The 18715-nt window shown below is 46.9% G+C and overlaps 2 protein-coding genes across 5 annotated transcripts; both read right to left on the minus strand.

Annotated features, from left to right (window-relative positions):
* Positions 1 to 9: 9 nt before the first annotated feature.
* Positions 10 to 10648, minus strand: LOC143209099 (fatty acyl-CoA reductase wat-like). 3 transcript variants are annotated; one of them, XM_076424346.1, is made up of 10 exons: positions 10586 to 10648; positions 8718 to 9067; positions 7674 to 8067; positions 3114 to 3362; positions 2772 to 2917; positions 2573 to 2682; positions 2226 to 2421; positions 1877 to 2137; positions 1523 to 1780; positions 11 to 1446 (listed from the first exon to the last, which is right to left on the minus strand). In XM_076424346.1, exons 3-10 carry the CDS (start codon positions 7995 to 7997, stop codon positions 1335 to 1337), a joined length of 1656 nt encoding a protein of 551 aa, XP_076280461.1. In that variant the 5' UTR covers positions 7998 to 8067; positions 8718 to 9067; positions 10586 to 10648; the 3' UTR covers positions 11 to 1334. The 3 variants fall into 3 exon arrangements, with proteins under 3 accessions (XP_076280462.1, XP_076280461.1, XP_076280460.1); XM_076424347.1 differs by lacking the exon at positions 10586 to 10648 and having other exon boundaries at positions 10 to 1446; positions 8500 to 9628; XM_076424345.1 differs by lacking the exon at positions 10586 to 10648 and having other exon boundaries at positions 8718 to 9627.
* A 1674-nt stretch (positions 10649 to 12322) lies between these two features.
* Positions 12323 to 18536, minus strand: LOC143209097 (fatty acyl-CoA reductase wat-like). 2 transcript variants are annotated; one of them, XM_076424344.1, is made up of 9 exons: positions 18400 to 18536; positions 16014 to 16407; positions 14840 to 15088; positions 14500 to 14645; positions 14298 to 14407; positions 13951 to 14146; positions 13602 to 13862; positions 13248 to 13505; positions 12323 to 13171 (listed from the first exon to the last, which is right to left on the minus strand). In XM_076424344.1, the coding sequence occupies exons 2-9, from the start codon at positions 16335 to 16337 to the stop codon at positions 13060 to 13062; spliced, it is 1656 nt and encodes a 551-aa protein (XP_076280459.1). In that variant the 5' UTR covers positions 16338 to 16407; positions 18400 to 18536; the 3' UTR covers positions 12323 to 13059. The 2 variants fall into 2 exon arrangements, with proteins under 2 accessions (XP_076280459.1, XP_076280458.1); XM_076424343.1 differs by having other exon boundaries at positions 18186 to 18464.
* Positions 18537 to 18715: the final 179 nt, after the last annotated feature.

The following is an 18715-nucleotide window of genomic DNA, read 5'->3' on the forward strand; positions in this document are numbered from 1 at the left end:
TGTTTTACAAATCAATAATTCACACAAACGAGCGGTTGTTACATTAATGTTACATTGTAGAGTTCTATCGGAGCAAAAAATCACGCAGATTTACATGCAATTTACGTAACGCCGAGACGCTCGAGGCCCTCGGCTTTTTGCGGAGACCACGGATCTAGCGCCTAGGCGGGAAAAACGCTCTAGGCAGCAAACGAAAGATCGTCAAGAGGGGCGACTCGCTATGCCGCTCGCATGTGGCTATTGCCAGGCGACACGAGCGCCGTGGCAATGCGCGGAAGCACATATTGCCCCTACAGTAATTTGTATACGGCTCCATCTAGCGGAGGAAAACTGAAACCTAATTGACCACAAGCTTGAGCGTTTTGCCACTACGAGAATTGGCGCTGTTTGGATATTTTTCTTCTTTATTGAAAAATGCGGCATTGGACTTTTCTTTGACATGTGGCGGACATAGATAATGAAGATTTCTGATGTAGATATGAAGATAATGTAGATTACTGTTAATGTTAATTGTATCGATTAATTTGTTAACATTTATTTTGTTTTTGGTTTCCTACCAATAAATCTATTTATATAACAAATTAGAATTTATTCAAATAAATATTTTAAAGAAGTAACACGTCATTTTATTTTAGAGTACTATCTTACATCCTCTACACTCTACAGACAAAGATGAGTAGCGCCATCTAACAGAGATCGCTGGAACTATTTGTCCAAACATGTTACCATTATGTTTTATGGCACCATTTTCGAATATTTTGGAATATGCCCATCAATCTCGAGAACGCATGAATTGCTTTACTTGAAAAGATTTCAATACAAGCGATCGGACAACAATTTTCTGTACAAAAAGAGTAGACCTTTATTAAAACTGCAAGCGTATAGTATAACAAATGTACGCGTACAAGCACGACGGGAGTCGGGCGCAGTTCGCGCGGTAAAAAAATTGTCCTACGAGAATACTCGTGGAAGCATGAAGTAGAGCAAGGAAAAGAATCGGCGAACCGGAAACAGGCTCGTCCTGTTGATTTTACGTTGTTCCGGCGACGCTGTTTAACCGAAAGTAAACGTGACGCGTGCAGATAACAGTGAACATTCTGGTCAATCGCTTCGCCGTTTCTGTTCTTTCTTTTCTTCTCCTTTCCAGCTTTGGAACTATTCAGGACGTCAATAGGCAGGCCTCCGGATGCCATTAGCTTCGCTCGCCGAGAAACTTTGTCTCGCTTCGATAAAGCGAATCCACACGACGCTGAATATTCGCGTTCGCGCATGCGACCACGCACACACGCATGCTTAATTTTAAGTATTTGTATTGAGAAACGTGTACATCGATGCTACGCAAATTGCGACGCGCCTAACCGAAACAGATGGAACAACGCCAGCCAGGATATTCTCAGTATAGCGTACGCGAAGATAAGTTTCAGCGCCAAATGAATCCAATACAATCTGGAAAAGAAAGTCGGTCAATCCGCATCTTTCCACCAATGAAAATCACACGAGGTGGATCCGTGTATAGAATTACCTGTGCCATTTGACTCGCGCTGTCGGAAGAGTTTCCAACGGATCTTTTATCAAGTAGACCCGAATTCCCCGCATGTACGTTCGGAAGTACTGGTCCCAATCGATTTTGGTGATGTCGCAGACAAAATTGTCGCGGTCCTCCGGACTCATTTTACCGAGGATCGATTTGAATGTGTCGTTCGTGAACGTCCACTGTCTCGTCGTGAAGTAACTCAGCACGTCTATGAACTTATGCATCTTCTTGTAGAGCTTGAGCATACTTTCACCGGGAAAACAGACACGAAACATTACGAGGCCGTCGAGAAATGTTGAACAAAATTTTTCAAATCGCAAAAGAAAGAGCCGAAGAACCCACCTAGGTTGTTTGCCCACGCAAAGCGTGACGGTATCGATCAGCAGAGCCGGAAGTAGATGCATGAAGTAGACGTAGAAGTAGTGCAGTATCTTGTACTTAGAGTTGCGGAAACTGTAGTACCATATCGCCTTCTCGGTCGGGAACTCTAGCACGTATTTCTCGACCATGGTCATCAGCTCGTCGTAGGTGATGGGGTTGTCCTTCGAACCGTAATTGTAGACCGGGATGTCGTTCTTCTTTTCCTCTTTGGTAGTCGTAGACCTGCAATTAAGCGCAAAGGTCGGTCAAAGTAATAATCGGACAAAGATGGAATTCGCGTCGACGATAAGAACACAATCGAGTGACGTACTTGTAGCGGTTCGCTACGTCCCAGGCGCAGGCGATCAGAGCGTTCACAGTTAAATCTCCGGGCACCACGTTGGCCTGCTTCGATCCGTCGCAGTGCATCGATCGAAGGATCCCGGTTCCTGCTCCAGTCGGGACACCATTCGGCCCGTACAAATTGTCGGCCCATCCTCCCACCGGCTCTCGATACGTCGAGATCACTAAAAATGCAGTTGTTAACATTCGGTCCACTGATTTTCTCGTAGAGGCCGAGACGCGGCGACAAACGGTAGACAGAAGAAATGAAAAAGGAAGGAAATAGGGAGGCGGGAAAATTATTCGCAGAAATGAAATCGTCGTGAAAATACCAACCGATAGCGGGACGAAATATTCCGACTGGTAGATCGCCCGCCTCTTTCTTCACGACGCTCTCCGCCACCGCTTTCGTGAAAGTGTACGTGTTCGGCCAGATACCCAACAATCTGTAACAGTCGAAGAAATAGTTTATGCGAGCGCGTGGAAAAAGTTTACGCGCGACTTTCCGCCGCGAAAGTTCAGAAAACGTTTTTACCGTGGAGTTATCTCCTCGAGGAGCTTCTCGTCCACGCACTCGATCAGCGTCATCAATTTGTCCGCGTCCATCGGCGGGTCGTATACTTTTTCCTCGATCACTGGCATCGGACAATTAGCATAAGCCGTGGACACGTGCACGAACGACTGAAATCATCAAATTGTTTTCTTAGCATCTCTATGCACGATTACAAGGCGAAATCTCAGCCGCGTTTTTCGTTGCGGTCTCATTCGATGATTTTTCAGACGCTTTTCAACCGACGGTGAGAACACTTTCGTAATTACCGGCACGTACCGCTGCCGAGAAAGCATTTTCACATCGCGTCAAGTATCGTTCACTTGCCTTCAAGCCCGGCATCACTTTGCAAAGATCAATCACAGCCTTGGGACCCCGCACGTTGATAGATACAGCCAGGTTCATCTTTTCATCGAACCTGACGGTCGCAGCAACGTGCATAACGATCGAAACCTCTCGTGTTATCATGGCTCTGTCCGTTGGAGAGATGCCCAACCCTGGCAGACTGCAGTCTCCGGCTACCGCGACGGTCTGATGTCTAAACTTTGGCTGCATTTCCTTCAGTTTGCAAAACACCTGGAGAAACAGACGAGCAAGATTATACACACGCGATCAGGCCTTTACCTTAAACGATCCTTTATCTTCCTGTTATGGAAAACAGCTGAATCTGAAGTACCGATTAGACATAATTTGCAATTCATAGTCGAGTGACCATGACAGCTAAATGACACATATAATTTCCAAAAGTCCGTAGCTGAACACTGCAGGGCCCTGCCATTGATATTCAAATGCGTGCGAATACAAAAAATTAAGGATGACTAGGTAACTGGGAAAAAAATTTTAAATAACGACGTATACGAAGCCAAAACCGGTATTCGCGTATCTGAAGAATTTGAGACTACGTCAGACTATATGTTATCGATTCCGGAAATTCACGCTATTTATTATACTTCTCCTTTCCAAGATGCACAGCTAAATCCGAATCCAAAATAAATTTATATCCAGCCAATATTAATTAATGACATCGGAATAATTATTTATTTTGAGAAACATGCATAGGCGTTAGCTTAAATTTAGCTGCTCTCCTCCCTACCGCCAAAGATTTATATCGCTAATGTTCTCGCGAGGAAATGGTTAGGTGACTAAAGCAACTCACTATCACTCATTACACAATTCAATATTTATTTTATTTTCGTACACTGTCTATACACTTCTCTTCGTACACGTTCGATCACTTCGAACGCTCAAACAATAATGCCGATACGGGACACAGTCCCCCATCTGGCCGATCGGCAAACCTCGATCGTTCAACCAATCATAGCCGGTAGGGGATACAGTCCCCCACCTGGCCGTGCGGCAAACCTCGCACCGATCGGCAAAAACTCGATCGTGCCCTTTTTTTGGCTTAGGTCGCGTCGCGGCCTTTCCCGCCCACCGGCAAACCTCGGTCGCGACCATAAAGTTTCGGCTATTGTTATATATTATATAAGCCCATATACAGTCCTTATCCGCTACGCGGAGAGAACCCAACATGTGTATATCAACACGATATGACACACGCCACAGAACGCCATAGACAAAGAACGCAGTAGAACAATAACGCAATAGAATACAAAACGCAATAGAGCGACGATAATACATTAAACATACCAGTACGCAAATTTTATAACTACCGCCGTGGCCCGATCGCGGCGGGAACATCCTCCCCTCCGTACAAGGTGCTAGCACGTTGTACTTCACTTTTACTAGTCAACTTTCTCGATTCTATTGCCGGTCTTAGCATAATTCCTCCTGTCGTCTGAACTCTGACCACACGCACTTGGTTATCGGAGCCCGGCAGTAATTCCGTTATTACTCCTTTTACCCATAGGTTTCTCGGGATTTGATAATCCACTATTAAAACAACATCACTGATTTTCATACCGTCTGTTTCCCGAAGCCACTTCTTTCGTGGTAGCAGGATAGGCAAGTACTCGCGTAGCCATCGCTTCCAAAAGCCGTCTGCCAAAGTCTGGGCAATTTGCCACTGTTTCCTTGGGCACGTACTTTGGCCATGGTGTTTTTCGAAAGCGATGCGACCGGAAGAACAGCCTATTAAAAAATGGTTTGGGGTTAATGCTTCCTGATCGCGAGGATCGAGCGAGACGTGAGTAAGTGGACGAGAGTTAACAGTGTGCTCAACCTCTGCAAAAAGGGTTAACGTTTCTTCTTTAGGGGCTTGCTCTCTCAAGACTACCTTCAACGCCGTCTTTACGGATCGAACTAGGCGTTCCCATGTTCCACCTATATGGGGAGCCGCTGGCGGGATAAAGCGCCACTCGGTTCCATAATGATGCACATACTCTTTTTGCGCCTTGAAATCCAACCCCCGTTTCGCTTCTCGTAATTCGTTACAAGCTTCTCGAAAATTGGTGCCATTATCGGAGTATATGATCCGCGGCTGACCCCTTCGCGCTGCTAACCGGCGCAATGCCATTATAGCCGAGCTTGTGTCTAAGCTATGCGCCAGCTCAATGTGGATCGCTCGTGTGGTGAGGCAAGTAAACAGAGCGCCCCAGCGCTTCTCCTTACGTCGGCCTATGGTGACTAGCATAGGCCCAAAATAATCCAATCCACAATGGCTAAAAGGACGCTCGAGATAAGCCAGTCTTGAGTCAGGCAAGCCAGCCATTAGGGGAGCCCTTGGTTGACTTCGAGTCAGCCTGCATATCTGGCATTTCGACACCACCGAACGAAGAGCACCTCGCAAGTTCGTCACCTAGAATCGTTGTCGAACCTCGTTTAAAACAGTATTCTCGCTGCCATACTTTACGTCTACGTGATAATTATGTAACATCAACCTCGTTACCGAGTGTTTACCGTCCAGGATAACGGGTTGACCTTGAAAACTTGTAGTCGCCAGTACTCCAACACGGCCTTGTACCCGTAATAATCCGTGGTTGTGTCCATTACGGGTAATAATTTCACAATATGGCTGTTACATAGATCTAATGGCGCGACCAAGTTTTAGGGCTGCTATCTCGTCGGGAAAACATTGTCGTTGGATATCTATAATCCTTGCCTTCTCTGCCTTGGCTAGATGCTCCACGGTTAGAGTTATGGATGGTGTTTCTCGTTTTTAGCGTACCCGTTTCCATTTTTCCGCTGCCACAAAGAGACGAGCCGTGCTATACATTGTATAGTAAGCGCTTCCAAGAGGAGAATCGCGATGGGTCCGGAAGAGACGAGGTATCCTGTACGAAAGTTGCATTAATGAAAGCTTTCCTTTTTTCCGCGTTTGCCGAGCTTGAGGATTCGTTGGTCTCTAGGGATACTTGTACCGGCCATTCGGATTCGGGCAATCGTAGAAATTCGGGCCCATAAAACCTGCGATGATTTTCGTTGAGGACGCCTTTCGCTCGTTACGTAGCATCATCCGCCGGGTTAACATCAGAGGGAAACCATTTCCAATCCGTCGCAGTTGTCAAATCGCCGATCTCGGTCACTCTGTGTGCTACGAAGGTCTGAAGCGATCTCGGATTGGTGCGAATCCACAGAAGAACTGTACGCGAGTCGGACCAAAACACGCGTCTCGAGATTACAAAATCGTGCTCTTCGCTGATGGTTTTAGCGAGCCTGCTGGCTAGGACGGCCGCTTGGAGCTCCAATCGAGGGACCGAAAGAGGCTTCAAGGGGGCCACGCGGCTCTTTGCAGCCACAATGCTAGTCTGGATCGAACCGCAACTATACTGGAAACGCCAATACATATGCTTTATGCATATGCTTTAACGCTCGCATCGTAGAACACATGTAATTCAATCCGGGTTACTCTCCCCGGCAAGGCATACGACGCCGCGACGACTTCTCCGTCGGAAGCAGAACCGTTACAACCTTCTTTACATATCCACTTTTAATAAGCCGCTCCATTTCCTGATAATAAAGTGAAGCGTAGGCCGGACCGCGATCTAATCTAGCTTCTAACTGTTTTAATCAGAGCAGAGTTCAGAGCAGTAGTCTCTACTATTTGCTAGATGTCTTTTATCCGTCTGCCGAAGCAGACCAGTTTTCCACGCATCTCCAATGTAGCGAGTCGTTTGTCTCAGAATCTCAGTAGCCCTTGTCTCTTGCAACGAACTGCCAACACGCGCAGTCATTCCTTGCAGATCTAGCTTGAAATAAGTTTTTACCAACTCTTGCACATCTCTCTCATAATCAACTTGTACTGGTACGTGATCCACATCTGAGCCGTCGAGCAGTAACGCTTGCCGGGCTACCGCTACATTGCTTGTCAGTGGCTGAGCTCGCAGCCCGTGGATTAGGTACCCACCCTAATTGACGAGATCTTTTCACTCTCACAATCCCGCAAAGTTCCCGGGTTTCGGCACCAATTTGTTCTCGCGAGGAAATGGTCAGATGAGTAAAGCAACTCACTATCACTCATTACACAATTCAAATTTATTTTATCTTCGTACACTGTCTATACCACGCTATACCCTGTCTATGACACTAATACCACGAGTCCGATCACTTCGAATGCTCAAACAACAATGCCGATAGGGGACACAGTCCCCCATCTGGCCGATCGGCAAACCTCCATCGTTCAACCAATCATAGCCGGCAGGGGACACAGTCCCCGCCTGGCCGTGCGACAAACCTCGCACCGATCGGCCAAAACTCGATCGTGCCCTTTTTTTGGCTGAGGCCGTTGCGGCCTTTCCCGCCGACATCGGTGGACGCTCGATACGTCGAGAGAAAGTTGGTGCAGTTTCTTCGGTTCGTAGTATTATCGCGAGTCGGAGTGGACGTTGTTACGACTCGAAATAGACCAGGCTCGAAACTGCGAGAAATCGCGGGTACATTCAAACGACAGGGTAAATCGGTCACAGAGGGTAGTAGAATCGTTCTTACCGGATCGTCGAAGAGCTCCTCGACGCGCTGGTGCACATCCTTCCCCTTCTTGGGGCGCACCAAAATGTAGATGAACGAGATCCCGGGACATTCCCTAAGTAGCTTCTCGATCAGTAATTTCCCCAAAAACCCGGTGCCTCCAGTAACGAAGATGCTCTGTCCATAGTAGAACTTCTGGATCGGTGTGAGGTTAGTCTCCTCCGAGGTCAAATGAATGTCACGCTCCTGCCTGGTGGTGCATTCCGTCGTGTTCTCGTTCAGGTTGCACCCGTTCTCGGGCACGGCCACGTCGTGGCCGCAGGACTCCTGAAAGACCTTCACCATCGCTTTGTTCCTCGGTCACTGACGGTCGGCTGACGTTTGCCCGCGAACAATTAACGCTCGCTGCTAACAACTAGAAAAAAGATCAGGACGGAACGTTTACACGCGTCGAAGCACGTACCGATTTCAAACCTGCCAGTCGTTCCGCCGCGCCGCACTGCCCCGTACTCTCGCGATAGTTAACCGGATAGAAACGCGTACCCCGTCGCACAGTGGTCGAAACGGGCCATTTAGCTGGTCAAAATTAATCTAGCATTATTTTAAGACTTAAAGCCGCAGTTAAGTAGGTCATTGGTCACACACCACTAGATACATAAACGTACACGAGGATTGCAAGGTTTAAGCCGGACACCCTCGAAACTTGAAATCAAACCGCACCGTGCCCTTTGCCTGTTTCGCAAAACTTTCCGATAAGAAATCCTCGACAGCTCCTCTCACGAACCTCGCGCAGATTGGCTTTCGAGCGACGATCCGACAAATGAAAAATGTTTACAATTTCACTGACCTTATCCGATGTACTGTGCAACGGGTGACCGGCGCGACACTCCTAGTAGTCGATAAAACTGCCAATCGAGCGAATACCGTTCAACGGATCATCCATGTAACGAAGGGAAAAGCTAAATCGTCGAGTCGTCGATTAAACGGACGGAAACAAACGAGCGACGCGAACAACCGACAAACAGACCGATCGAACGAACAAACGAATTATCGCACACCAGATACCTTGGAAACTTTCTCCTCGCGCAAATTTACTGATCCTCCTCTTATGCCACCTTGCACGAGTCTTTTGCTAGCGATACACCTCGGGATTGTCACTCGTGCCGTCGTTGCGCTTCCTTTTTCTTCCTTCTCCTTCTACTCTCCTTACCGTGCTGCCCCTTCTCTTAACCCTTTAACTCTCATTCCCCTTCCTGGTCAGCCTGATCGTGTCCGACCCTCCAGTCGACACCTCCCTTACCGTTGTGACGGTAATGCGGTTTACCAACCGGTTTACTACCGTATGAAATGCCGATTGCCCGTTGTTGCGGATGATGGTAAAAATTGTGAAGATTGGAAAAGAGTCTCGGCTGATGCTATGGAACATAACATGGAACTTAAATGGTGTCGAAGAGCACATCTTGTGTAGGTGGAGGCGTTTCAGAGATTTTGCGACGAGTTTGATTATTTTAAATGGAGTGACCTACTTTCTGTATTGCAAATCGATATAGCATCGAATTCTGAGGAAAAATGTATTGACCTTCGCGTGTCCAAAACGTCTTCACATAATGAAATCATTTTTAATACGCTGCCTGCAAACTAAAGTAGGTGCTCGAACCGATGTCTTTCCTAGCTACTTTAGCTTCCAGGCAACAACTTAAAAATTATTTTGTAGCCTGGAGACATTTGGAACACTCAAAAATTAATACATATTTACCCAGATTTATAATATAAAATGTAGATCACACCATATTAAAAAATCAAGAAGACCTTGAACCCACAAAATAGTCACGCGCATAACGACTCGTGCTACTCGACATTATTCAAATTTCACAGATCACGATTTAATCATCTGTAATCGGAGCTTAGTATTCGTTCGAGATGATCACGTTCGACATCAAGCAGGGGTCAATTTTTTCACGGGAATAGTGCGCAAATTGCCAACATGATGACACGGAATGCAAACGCGGACTCTGGAAACGCCACTGCCTTCTCGAGACGCTCTAGTATGCGCACCATAAAAACGCGGATTTTTTTCTATCGATAAAAACTTGTAACCCGCGTCACTGTCCTAATAAGGCTACATTTTCTTGTTTCGGTACGGGGTAAAAAATTTCCCGGACGGTATTCCTACGTTTGATTTACGTCAATTGTGCAATCATGTCCCGACGAAGCTAGAAACCTTCCCAACTGGATTTTTCTCAACCAGAAACATTGCAAATGCTACCGGCTGCTAGCAGGCAGATCGACCATTAGGATACGCGTGCTTCATTCGGTTGCGTCATTGCGATGATTTAGATCGAATAATTCATGGATCGAACGAACGCGGGGCCGAAGCAGTTCCACCGACACAGTCGCACAGCGGTCCACAACATCGTTTTAGCAGTTGAAGAGTCTAATTTGTAATTATTTCACGTGTATATGAATACACGTGGCACGTGAACCGTGTAGTAAGAATTTAAGGATCCGTGAAAACAGATCCGGTCGGCACGTTCAAGTCCGACAACTGAGGCGTTATAGTTTTTGACACGGACTCGTAGTCGCAGATTCATTCAATTCATATTCACTTACTACACGGTTTACGTAGCACTAATTCTCTAATTTGTACACGGAAACAGCTTGAACGGAATTATTATCTGAATATGGATGATGCTCATTATGTTTAAATTATGACTCGGTAGTTATATAACGTTTTAACATTTAATTGCAACCCAGAGAATATTAAACGATGCGACTTTTTATGCAATACGGTCTTAACTAGATCGTTTTCCGATGTATACCAAAGAAGGAATAAAGTACCGGTTGTGACGCTACCATTCATGATAATAATGAAGTACTATGATGTAATTAATAATAGAATTATCATTAAAAAACAAATCTATACTGCCGAGTACTTTAAATCTGTATTCTTTGATTTAATATTTGTAAGAGGTTGCCGCTGGTGGTGTATGTGAGTAGTTGCTGATCGGTGCACGTTGCCGCGACGACTGCTCGAGCCGTTTCGCTTTCGCTCTTTTCGGCGTGTTACCGATGCCGTCGCGTTCCTTGCGGCATGGTCCCCTAGGTAACGTTGACGTAATGACCGTTTCAGATGTTTCGGAAATAAAAGCGGGTCTTGAAGACCACATATCAGTTGTCGCACGACTACGAGCAAATAAACATCGTTTGATATTTTCCGCGTAATTTCTCTTACATATTCTACTTCGTTAGTAATTTGTTTTATTTTATATCCTTCATCATTCAGGGTTGAACCATGGCTGCTAATATCATTATCGAATATTTATACCGATCCTGTCCTGCTAAATCCTGATTTGAGACCACTGTGAGTCGCAGCGAAATTTACGCGTTTCGTTACGTGAATCCGGATTGCTATACCAATACGCGCTTATTACATTTATTACGCGGAAATAACTGTATCGGTGCAAGTAGGCGGTCGTGGAAGGGAAGCACAAATATAAAACACAAAGGCGGGTCGTAATAACTGGTCATGCGGTAATAAACAGGATACTAAAACTTGCCGATTGGAAAGATCGTCGATCGAAGACGCTAGCGTAACGTACCGGGACCGGGATTCGAATTGGCGTCGACGTCAATGTTATATAATTGCTCCGAGTTATCTTCATCTAACTAAGATCTTCGATTTTTCACGGTACACTAACTTGCCATTTCGACGAATTGACTGTATGGGTTATCTCGCTGACACGCGCGCTGCGAATAAAATCAACGATACTTTACGTCGTCGGGTGATCTCGAATTACCGTTCCCATCTCGTGTTCAAAATATCGTTTATTTTCTTTAAAAAAAATCGTAAAAACGTTCGGATAATTTTTTTCGAATCGGTAATAACATTTTTGTCGGCACGAGGATCGCTCGTAAAATACGCAAAAATCGCTTATTCAGGCGTTCGAATCTCCGCGATCCGAAGTCTGGAGAGATTGCGAGATATTGTATATGTATTAAGAAATTGTTCGGAAACAACGATCCGCAGAACCAAATCGATCGGGAAAACGTATCTCTGTGCAGTGGGTTCATTATGTTTTACAAATCAATAATTCACACAAACGAGCGGTTGTTACATTAATGTTACATTGTAGAGTTCTATCGGAGCAAAAAATCACGCAGATTTACATGCAATTTACGTAACGCCGAGACGCTCGAGGCCCTCGGCTTTTTGCGGAGACCACGGATCTAGCGCCTAGGCGGGAAAAACGCTCTAGGCAGCAAACGAAAGATCGTCAAGAGGGGCGACTCGCTATGCCGCTCGCATGTGGCTATTGCCAGGCGACACGAGCGCCGTGGCAATGCGCGGAAGCACATATTGCCCCTACAGTAATTTGTATACGGCTCCATCTAGCGGAGGAAAACTGAAACCTAATTGACCACAAGCTTGAGCGTTTTGCCACTACGAGAATTGGCGCTGTTTGGATATTTTTCTTCTTTATTGAAAAATGCGGCATTGGACTTTTCTTTGACATGTGGCGGACATAGATAATGAAGATTTCTGATGTAGATATGAAGATAATGTAGATTACTGTTAATGTTAATTGTATCGATTAATTTGTTAACATTTATTTTGTTTTTGGTTTCCTACCAATAAATCTATTTATATAACAAATTAGAATTTATTCAAATAAATATTTTAAAGAAGTAACACGTCATTTTATTTTAGAGTACTATCTTACATCCTCTACACTCTACAGACAAAGATGAGTAGCGCCATCTAACAGAGATCGCTGGAACTATTTGTCCAAGCATGTTACCATTATGTTTTATGGCACCATTTTCGAATATTTTGGAATATGCCCATCAATCTCGAGAACGCATGAATTGCTTTACTTGAAAAGATTTCAATACAAGCGATCGGACAACAATTTTCTGTACAAAAAGAGTAGACCTTTATTAAAACTGCAAGCGTATAGTATAACAAATGTACGCGTACAAGCACGACGGAAGTCGGGCGCAGTTCGCGCGGTAAAAAAATTGTCCTATGAGAATACTCGTGGAAGCATGAAGTAGAGCAAGGAAAAGAATCGGCGAACCGGAAACAGGCTCGTCCTGTTGATTTTACGTTGTTCCGGCGACGCTGTTTAACCGAAAGTAAACGTGACGCGTGCAGATAACAGTGAACATTCTGGTCAATCGCTTCGCCGTTTCTGTTCTTTCTTTTCTTCTCCTTTCCAGCTTTGGAACTATTCAGGACGTCAATAGGCAGGCCTCCGGATGCCATTAGCTTCGCTCGCCGAGAAACTTTGTCTCGCTTCGATAAAGCGAATCCACACGACGCTGAATATTCGCGTTCGCGCATGCGACCACGCACACACGCATGCTTAATTTTAAGTATTTGTATTGAGAAACGTGTACATCGATGCTACGCAAATTGCGACGCGCCTAACCGAAACAGATGGAACAACGCCAGCCAGGATATTCTCAGTATAGCGTACGCGAAGATAAGTTTCAGCGCCAAATGAATCCAATACAATCTGGAAAAGAAAGTCGGTCAATCCGCATCTTTCCACCAATGAAAATCACACGAGGTGGATCCGTGTATAGAATTACCTGTGCCATTTGACTCGCGCTGTCGGAAGAGTTTCCAACGGATCTTTTATCAAGTAGACCCGAATTCCCCGCATGTACGTTCGGAAGTACTGGTCCCAATCGATTTTGGTAATGTCGCAGACAAAATTGTCGCGGTCCTCCGGACTCATTTTACGGAGGACCGATTTGAATGTGTCGTTCGTGAACGTCCACTGTCTCGTCGTGAAGTAATTCAGCACGTCCATGAACTTGTGTATCTTCTTGTAGAGCTTGAGCATCCTTTCACCGGGAAAACAGACACGCAACATTACGAGACCGTCGAGAAATGTTGAACAAAATTTATCAAATCGCGGAAGAAAGAGCCGAAGAACTCACCTGGGTTGTTTGCCCACGCAAAGCGTGACGGTATCGATCAGCAGAGCCGGAAGTAGATGCATGAAGTAGACGTAGAAGTAGTGCAGTATCTTGTACTTAGAGTTGCGGAAACTGTAGTACCATATCGCCTTCTCGGTCGGAAACTCCAGCCCGTACTTCTCGGACATGGTCTTCAGCTCGTCGTAGGTGATGGGGTTGTCCTTCGAAACGTAATTGTAGACCGGGATGTCGTTCTTCTTTTCCTCTTTGGTAGTCGTAGACCTGCAATTAAGCGCAAAGGTCGGTCAAAGTAATAATCGGACAAAGATGGAATTCGCGTAAACGATAAGAACACAATCGAGTGACGTACTTGTAGCGGTTCGCTACGTCCCAGGCGCAGGCGATCAGAGCGTTCACAGTTAAATCTCCGGGCACCACGTTGGCCAGCTTCGATCCGTCGCAGTGGATCGATCGAAGGATCCCGGTTCCTGCTCCAGCCGCGACACCAGTCGGCCCGTACAAATTGTCGATCCATCCTCGCACCGGCTCTCGATACGTCGAGATCACTAAAAATGCAGTTGTCAACATTCGGCCCACTGATTTTCTCGTAGAGGCCGAGACGCGGCGACAAACGGTAGACAGAAGAAATGAAAAAGGAAGGAAATAGGAAAGCGCGAAAATTATTCGCAGAAATGAAATCGTCGTGAAAATACCAACCGATAGCGGGACGAAATATTCCGACTGGTAGATCGCCCGCCTCTTTCTTCACGACGCTCTCCGCCACCGCTTTCGTGAAAGTGTACGTGTTCGGCCAGATACCCAACAATCTGTAACGTTCGAAGAAATAGTTTATGCGAGCGCGTGGAAAAAAGCGTTTACGCGCGACTTTCCGCCGCGAAAGTTCAGAGAACGTTTTTACCGTGGAGTTATCTCCTCGAGCAGCTTCTCGTCCACGCACTCGATCAGCGTCATCAATTTGTCCGCGTCCATCGGCGGGTCGTATACTTTTTCCTCGATCACTGGCATCGGACAATTAGCATAAGCCGTGGACACGTGCACGAACGACTGAAATCATCCAATTGTTTTCTCAGCATCTGTATGCACGATTACAAGGCGAAATCTCAGCCGCGTTTTTCGTTGCGGTCATTCGATGATTTTTTAGACGCTTTTCAACCGACGGTGAGAACACTTTCGTAATTACCGGCACGTACCGCTGCCGAGAAAGCGTTTTCACATCGCGTCATGTATCGTTCACTTGCCTTCAAGCCCGGCATCTCTTTGCAAAGATCGATCACAGCCTTGGGACTCCGCACGTTGATGGGTACCGCCAGGTTCATCTTTTCATCGAACCTGACGGTCGCCGCAACGTGCATAACGATCGAAACCTCTCGTGTTATTATGGCTCTGTCCGTTGGAGAGATGCCCAACCCTGGCAGACTGCAGTCTCCGGCTACCGCGACGGTCTGATGTCTAAATTTTGGCTGCATTTCCTTCAGTTTGCAAAACACCTGGAGAAACAGACGAGCAAGATCATACACACGCGATCAGGCCTTTACCTTAAACGATCCTTTATCTTCCTGTTATGGAAAACAGCTGAATCTGAAGTACCGATTAGACATAATTTGCAATTCATAGTCGAGTGACCCTGACAGCTAAATGACACATACAATTTCCAAAAGTCTGTAGCTGAACACTGCAGGGCCCTGCCATTGATATTCAAATGCTTGCGAATACAAAAAATTAAGGATGACTAGGTAACTGGGCAAAAAATTTTAAATAACGACGTATACGAAGTCGAAACCGGTATTCGTGTATCTGAAGAATGTGAGATACGTCAGACTACGTTATCGATTCCGAAAATCCACGCTATTTATACTTCTCTTTTCCAAGATGCACAGCTAAATCCGAACCCAAAATAAATTTATAGCCAGTTAATATTATTAACGACATCGGAATAATTATTTGTGTTGAGAAACATGCATAGGTGTTAGTTCAAAAGCTGCTCTCCTCCCTACCGCCAAAGATTTATATCGCTAAATAAAACACGGTATGATTTTCGGGTTCAGAGAGCCTTAGTCGAGTAGGCCCGTCGGGAGCGCGGTTAGGTCGTTGGGTCCTATGAATGCTCGTAACGAACGTATCGTCCGATTGGAACAGGTTGAGAAGGAAATTTGCAGCAAAGTGGAGAACGCGACAGAGGAAAAGAGTGGCAACGCCGAACAAGGAATGGAAGGAGCGGCGATCGACATCGGTTGGACGCTCGATACGTCGAGAGAAAGTTGGTGCAGTTTCTTCGGTTCGTAGTATTATCGCAAGTCGGAGTGGACGTTGTTACGACTCGAAATAGACCAGGCTTGAAACTGCGAGAAATCGCGGGTAAATTCAAACGACAGGGTAAATCGGTCACAGAGGGTAGTAGGGTCGCGTTCTTACCGGATCGTCGAAGAGCTCCTCGACGCGCTGGTGCACATCCTTCCCCTTCTTGGGGCGCACCAAAATGTAGATGAACGAGATCCCGGGACATTCCCTAAGTAGCTTCTCGATCAGCAATTTCCCCATAAACCCGGTGCCTCCAGTAACGAAGATGCTCTGCCCATAGTAGAACTTCTGGATCGGTGTGAGGTTAGTCTCCTCCGAGGTCAAATGAATGTCACGCTCCTGCCTGGTGGTGCATTCCGTCGTGTTCTCGTTCAGGTTGCACCCGTTCTCGGGCACGGCCACGTCCTGGCCGCAGGACTCCAGCAAGACTTCCACCATCGCTTTGTTCCTCGGTCACTGACGGTCGGCTGACGTTTGCTCGCGAACAATTAACGCTCGCTGCTAACAACTAGAAAAAAAGATCGGGACGGAACGTTTACACGCGTCGAAGCACGTACCGATTTCAAACCTGCCAGTCGTTCCGCCGCGCCGCACCGCCCCGTACTCTCGCGATAGTTAACCGGAGAGAAACCGCGTACCGTCGCAGAGTGAAAGTAGATAGTGAACTTCGTCCGTGCGTCTCTCGTGTCTCGAATCGAAAAATCCATTTGATAGATGCCGGCTGTGCCGAGCCGAGGTGTCGCGCTCGCGCTCGACAGAGAGAGAGAAAGAGAGCGAGAGAAAAAAAGCGTAGCGCCTCTATTTCCGCATGAAAGTCAACTGGCGTCCTTGCGTACAGCACGGTTCAAAGAAACACTCCGCCGTCGATCTCAAATCACGACGAGGAAGCGTCTCTGCCCTCTGATCGACTATGACATAATACTCCTTTCGCCCCCCCTCCGACAGCCATTCTTACTCGAGGCCTTTTCCGATCGATAGGTCTTGCTCGCTGGATCTAGGAAGTTGTGCGGAACAGGTGCAAAGGTCGCGCGACGCTGCTTGTTCATTACAGGTTGCCTATAGTTCGAAAAGTGACTCTTTATGCTTGACCCACTGCGCTGGTTACGCGCAAATTCGCTGACGAATTTCGAGAAGCTGAGATTGCGAAAGGCCCGCGATTTAATTGGGCAAATGGAACGAGAAACAAAGCGAAACGGTAGCACGGTTTGACGACTGTTGTTGCGCAGAACATTTTTCGAAGATTTGCAGACGATTGCACAAGGCTCCGCGGTCTAGCAGGAGCGTCTACCTCCCACCAGAGTCTCTTTAGATTGACATTCGGGTGTTGGGAGCGCGGTGCACGGGTATCGCGACGTCCGGCGCATCCCGGGTCTGTTATTTCGAAAAACGAGCCGCGATGAGGCAACCGCCCAGCCGCGAGCAGTCTTTCGAATGGAACACTCGTGGCGCAGTGTATGTTTAGGCGCCCTAGACCCGACTCGGGTCAAACCTCGAAGTAACGGTACGGATGCTGGACGAGCACGTTATACAGCTAACGGTATACATCGTTAAATATTCGATTCGGTCTGAAGAATTTTGGTAAGCCCGGAACAGAACACGACGAAAACTGAAACTGCGGCTACGCGTAACTGTACGGAATCTGATAGGTATTTCATGAACAGCCGTTATCTCCTGACGCAGCAACGATCAACGGTCGGGCGGGAGTCCGCGGGTTCGTATCCTTCATCGGACAGCCGTGGACGCGAATAACAAAATTTCCAGCGATTTTTCTTTTTTCCTCTGTTCCTGTCCGGCCCGTTGCTCTCTTGCCTTTCCTTTTCTTTGGCAAGAAGTTCAACGGGCAAACACGGGGTGAATCGCTAACGAAGCGAGTCGCTGGGACCGGACGTGTTCCCGACTAAAAAATTACACGATCCTTCGAGCACCGCGCGGACGTTTATTTTCTTTCCGTACGATTCAACTTGAGTTTTACTCGATGCTGTCACACCCGCGAGCATCCGTAGACTTCTGGGAACCGGAAGGCCTAGGATACTGGTTCGGATTTGACCTTGGTCGAGCAAGAGTGTGGTGGCACGCGCACACACCGCTAGATACATATACGTACACAAGGATTGCAAGGGTTGAGCCGGACACCCTTGAAACTTGAAACCAAACCGCAGCGTGCCCTTTGCCTGTTTCGCAAAACTTTCCCATAAGAAATCCTCGACAGCTCCTCTCGCGAACCTCGCGCAGATTGGCTTTCGAGCGACGATCCGACAAATGAAAAATGTTTACAATTTCACTGACCTTATCCGATGTTCTGTGCAACGGGTGCCCGGCGCGACGCTCCTAGTAGTCGATAAAACTGCCGATCGAGCGAATACCGTTCAACGGAACATCCATGTAACGAAGGGAAAAGCTAAATCGTCGAGTCGTCGATTAAACGGACGGAAACAAACGAGCGACGCGAACAACCGACAAACAGACCGATCGAACGAACGAACGATCGCACACCAGATACCTTGGAAACTTTCTCCTCGCGCAAATTTACCGATCCTCCTCTTATGCCACCTTGCACGAGTCTTTTGCAAGCGATACACCTCGGAATTGTCACTCGTGCCGTCGTTGCTCTCGCTTTTCCTTTCTCCTCCTTCTACTCTCCTTACCGTGCTGCCCCTTCTCTTAACCCTTTAACTCTCCTTCCCCTTCCTGGTCAGCCTGATCGCGTTCGACCCCCCAGTCGATGCCTCCCTTCCGCACGTTTCTTCTTCTTGTTCCTCTTCTACTTCTCATTCGCCACCTTCTCTACCATTTTATCCTTTTATCGCACCTCGCAC

The sequence above is a fragment of the Lasioglossum baleicum genome, chromosome 5 (assembly GCF_051020765.1).
Source record: "Lasioglossum baleicum chromosome 5, iyLasBale1, whole genome shotgun sequence".
NCBI lineage: Eukaryota > Metazoa > Arthropoda > Insecta > Hymenoptera > Halictidae > Lasioglossum > Lasioglossum baleicum.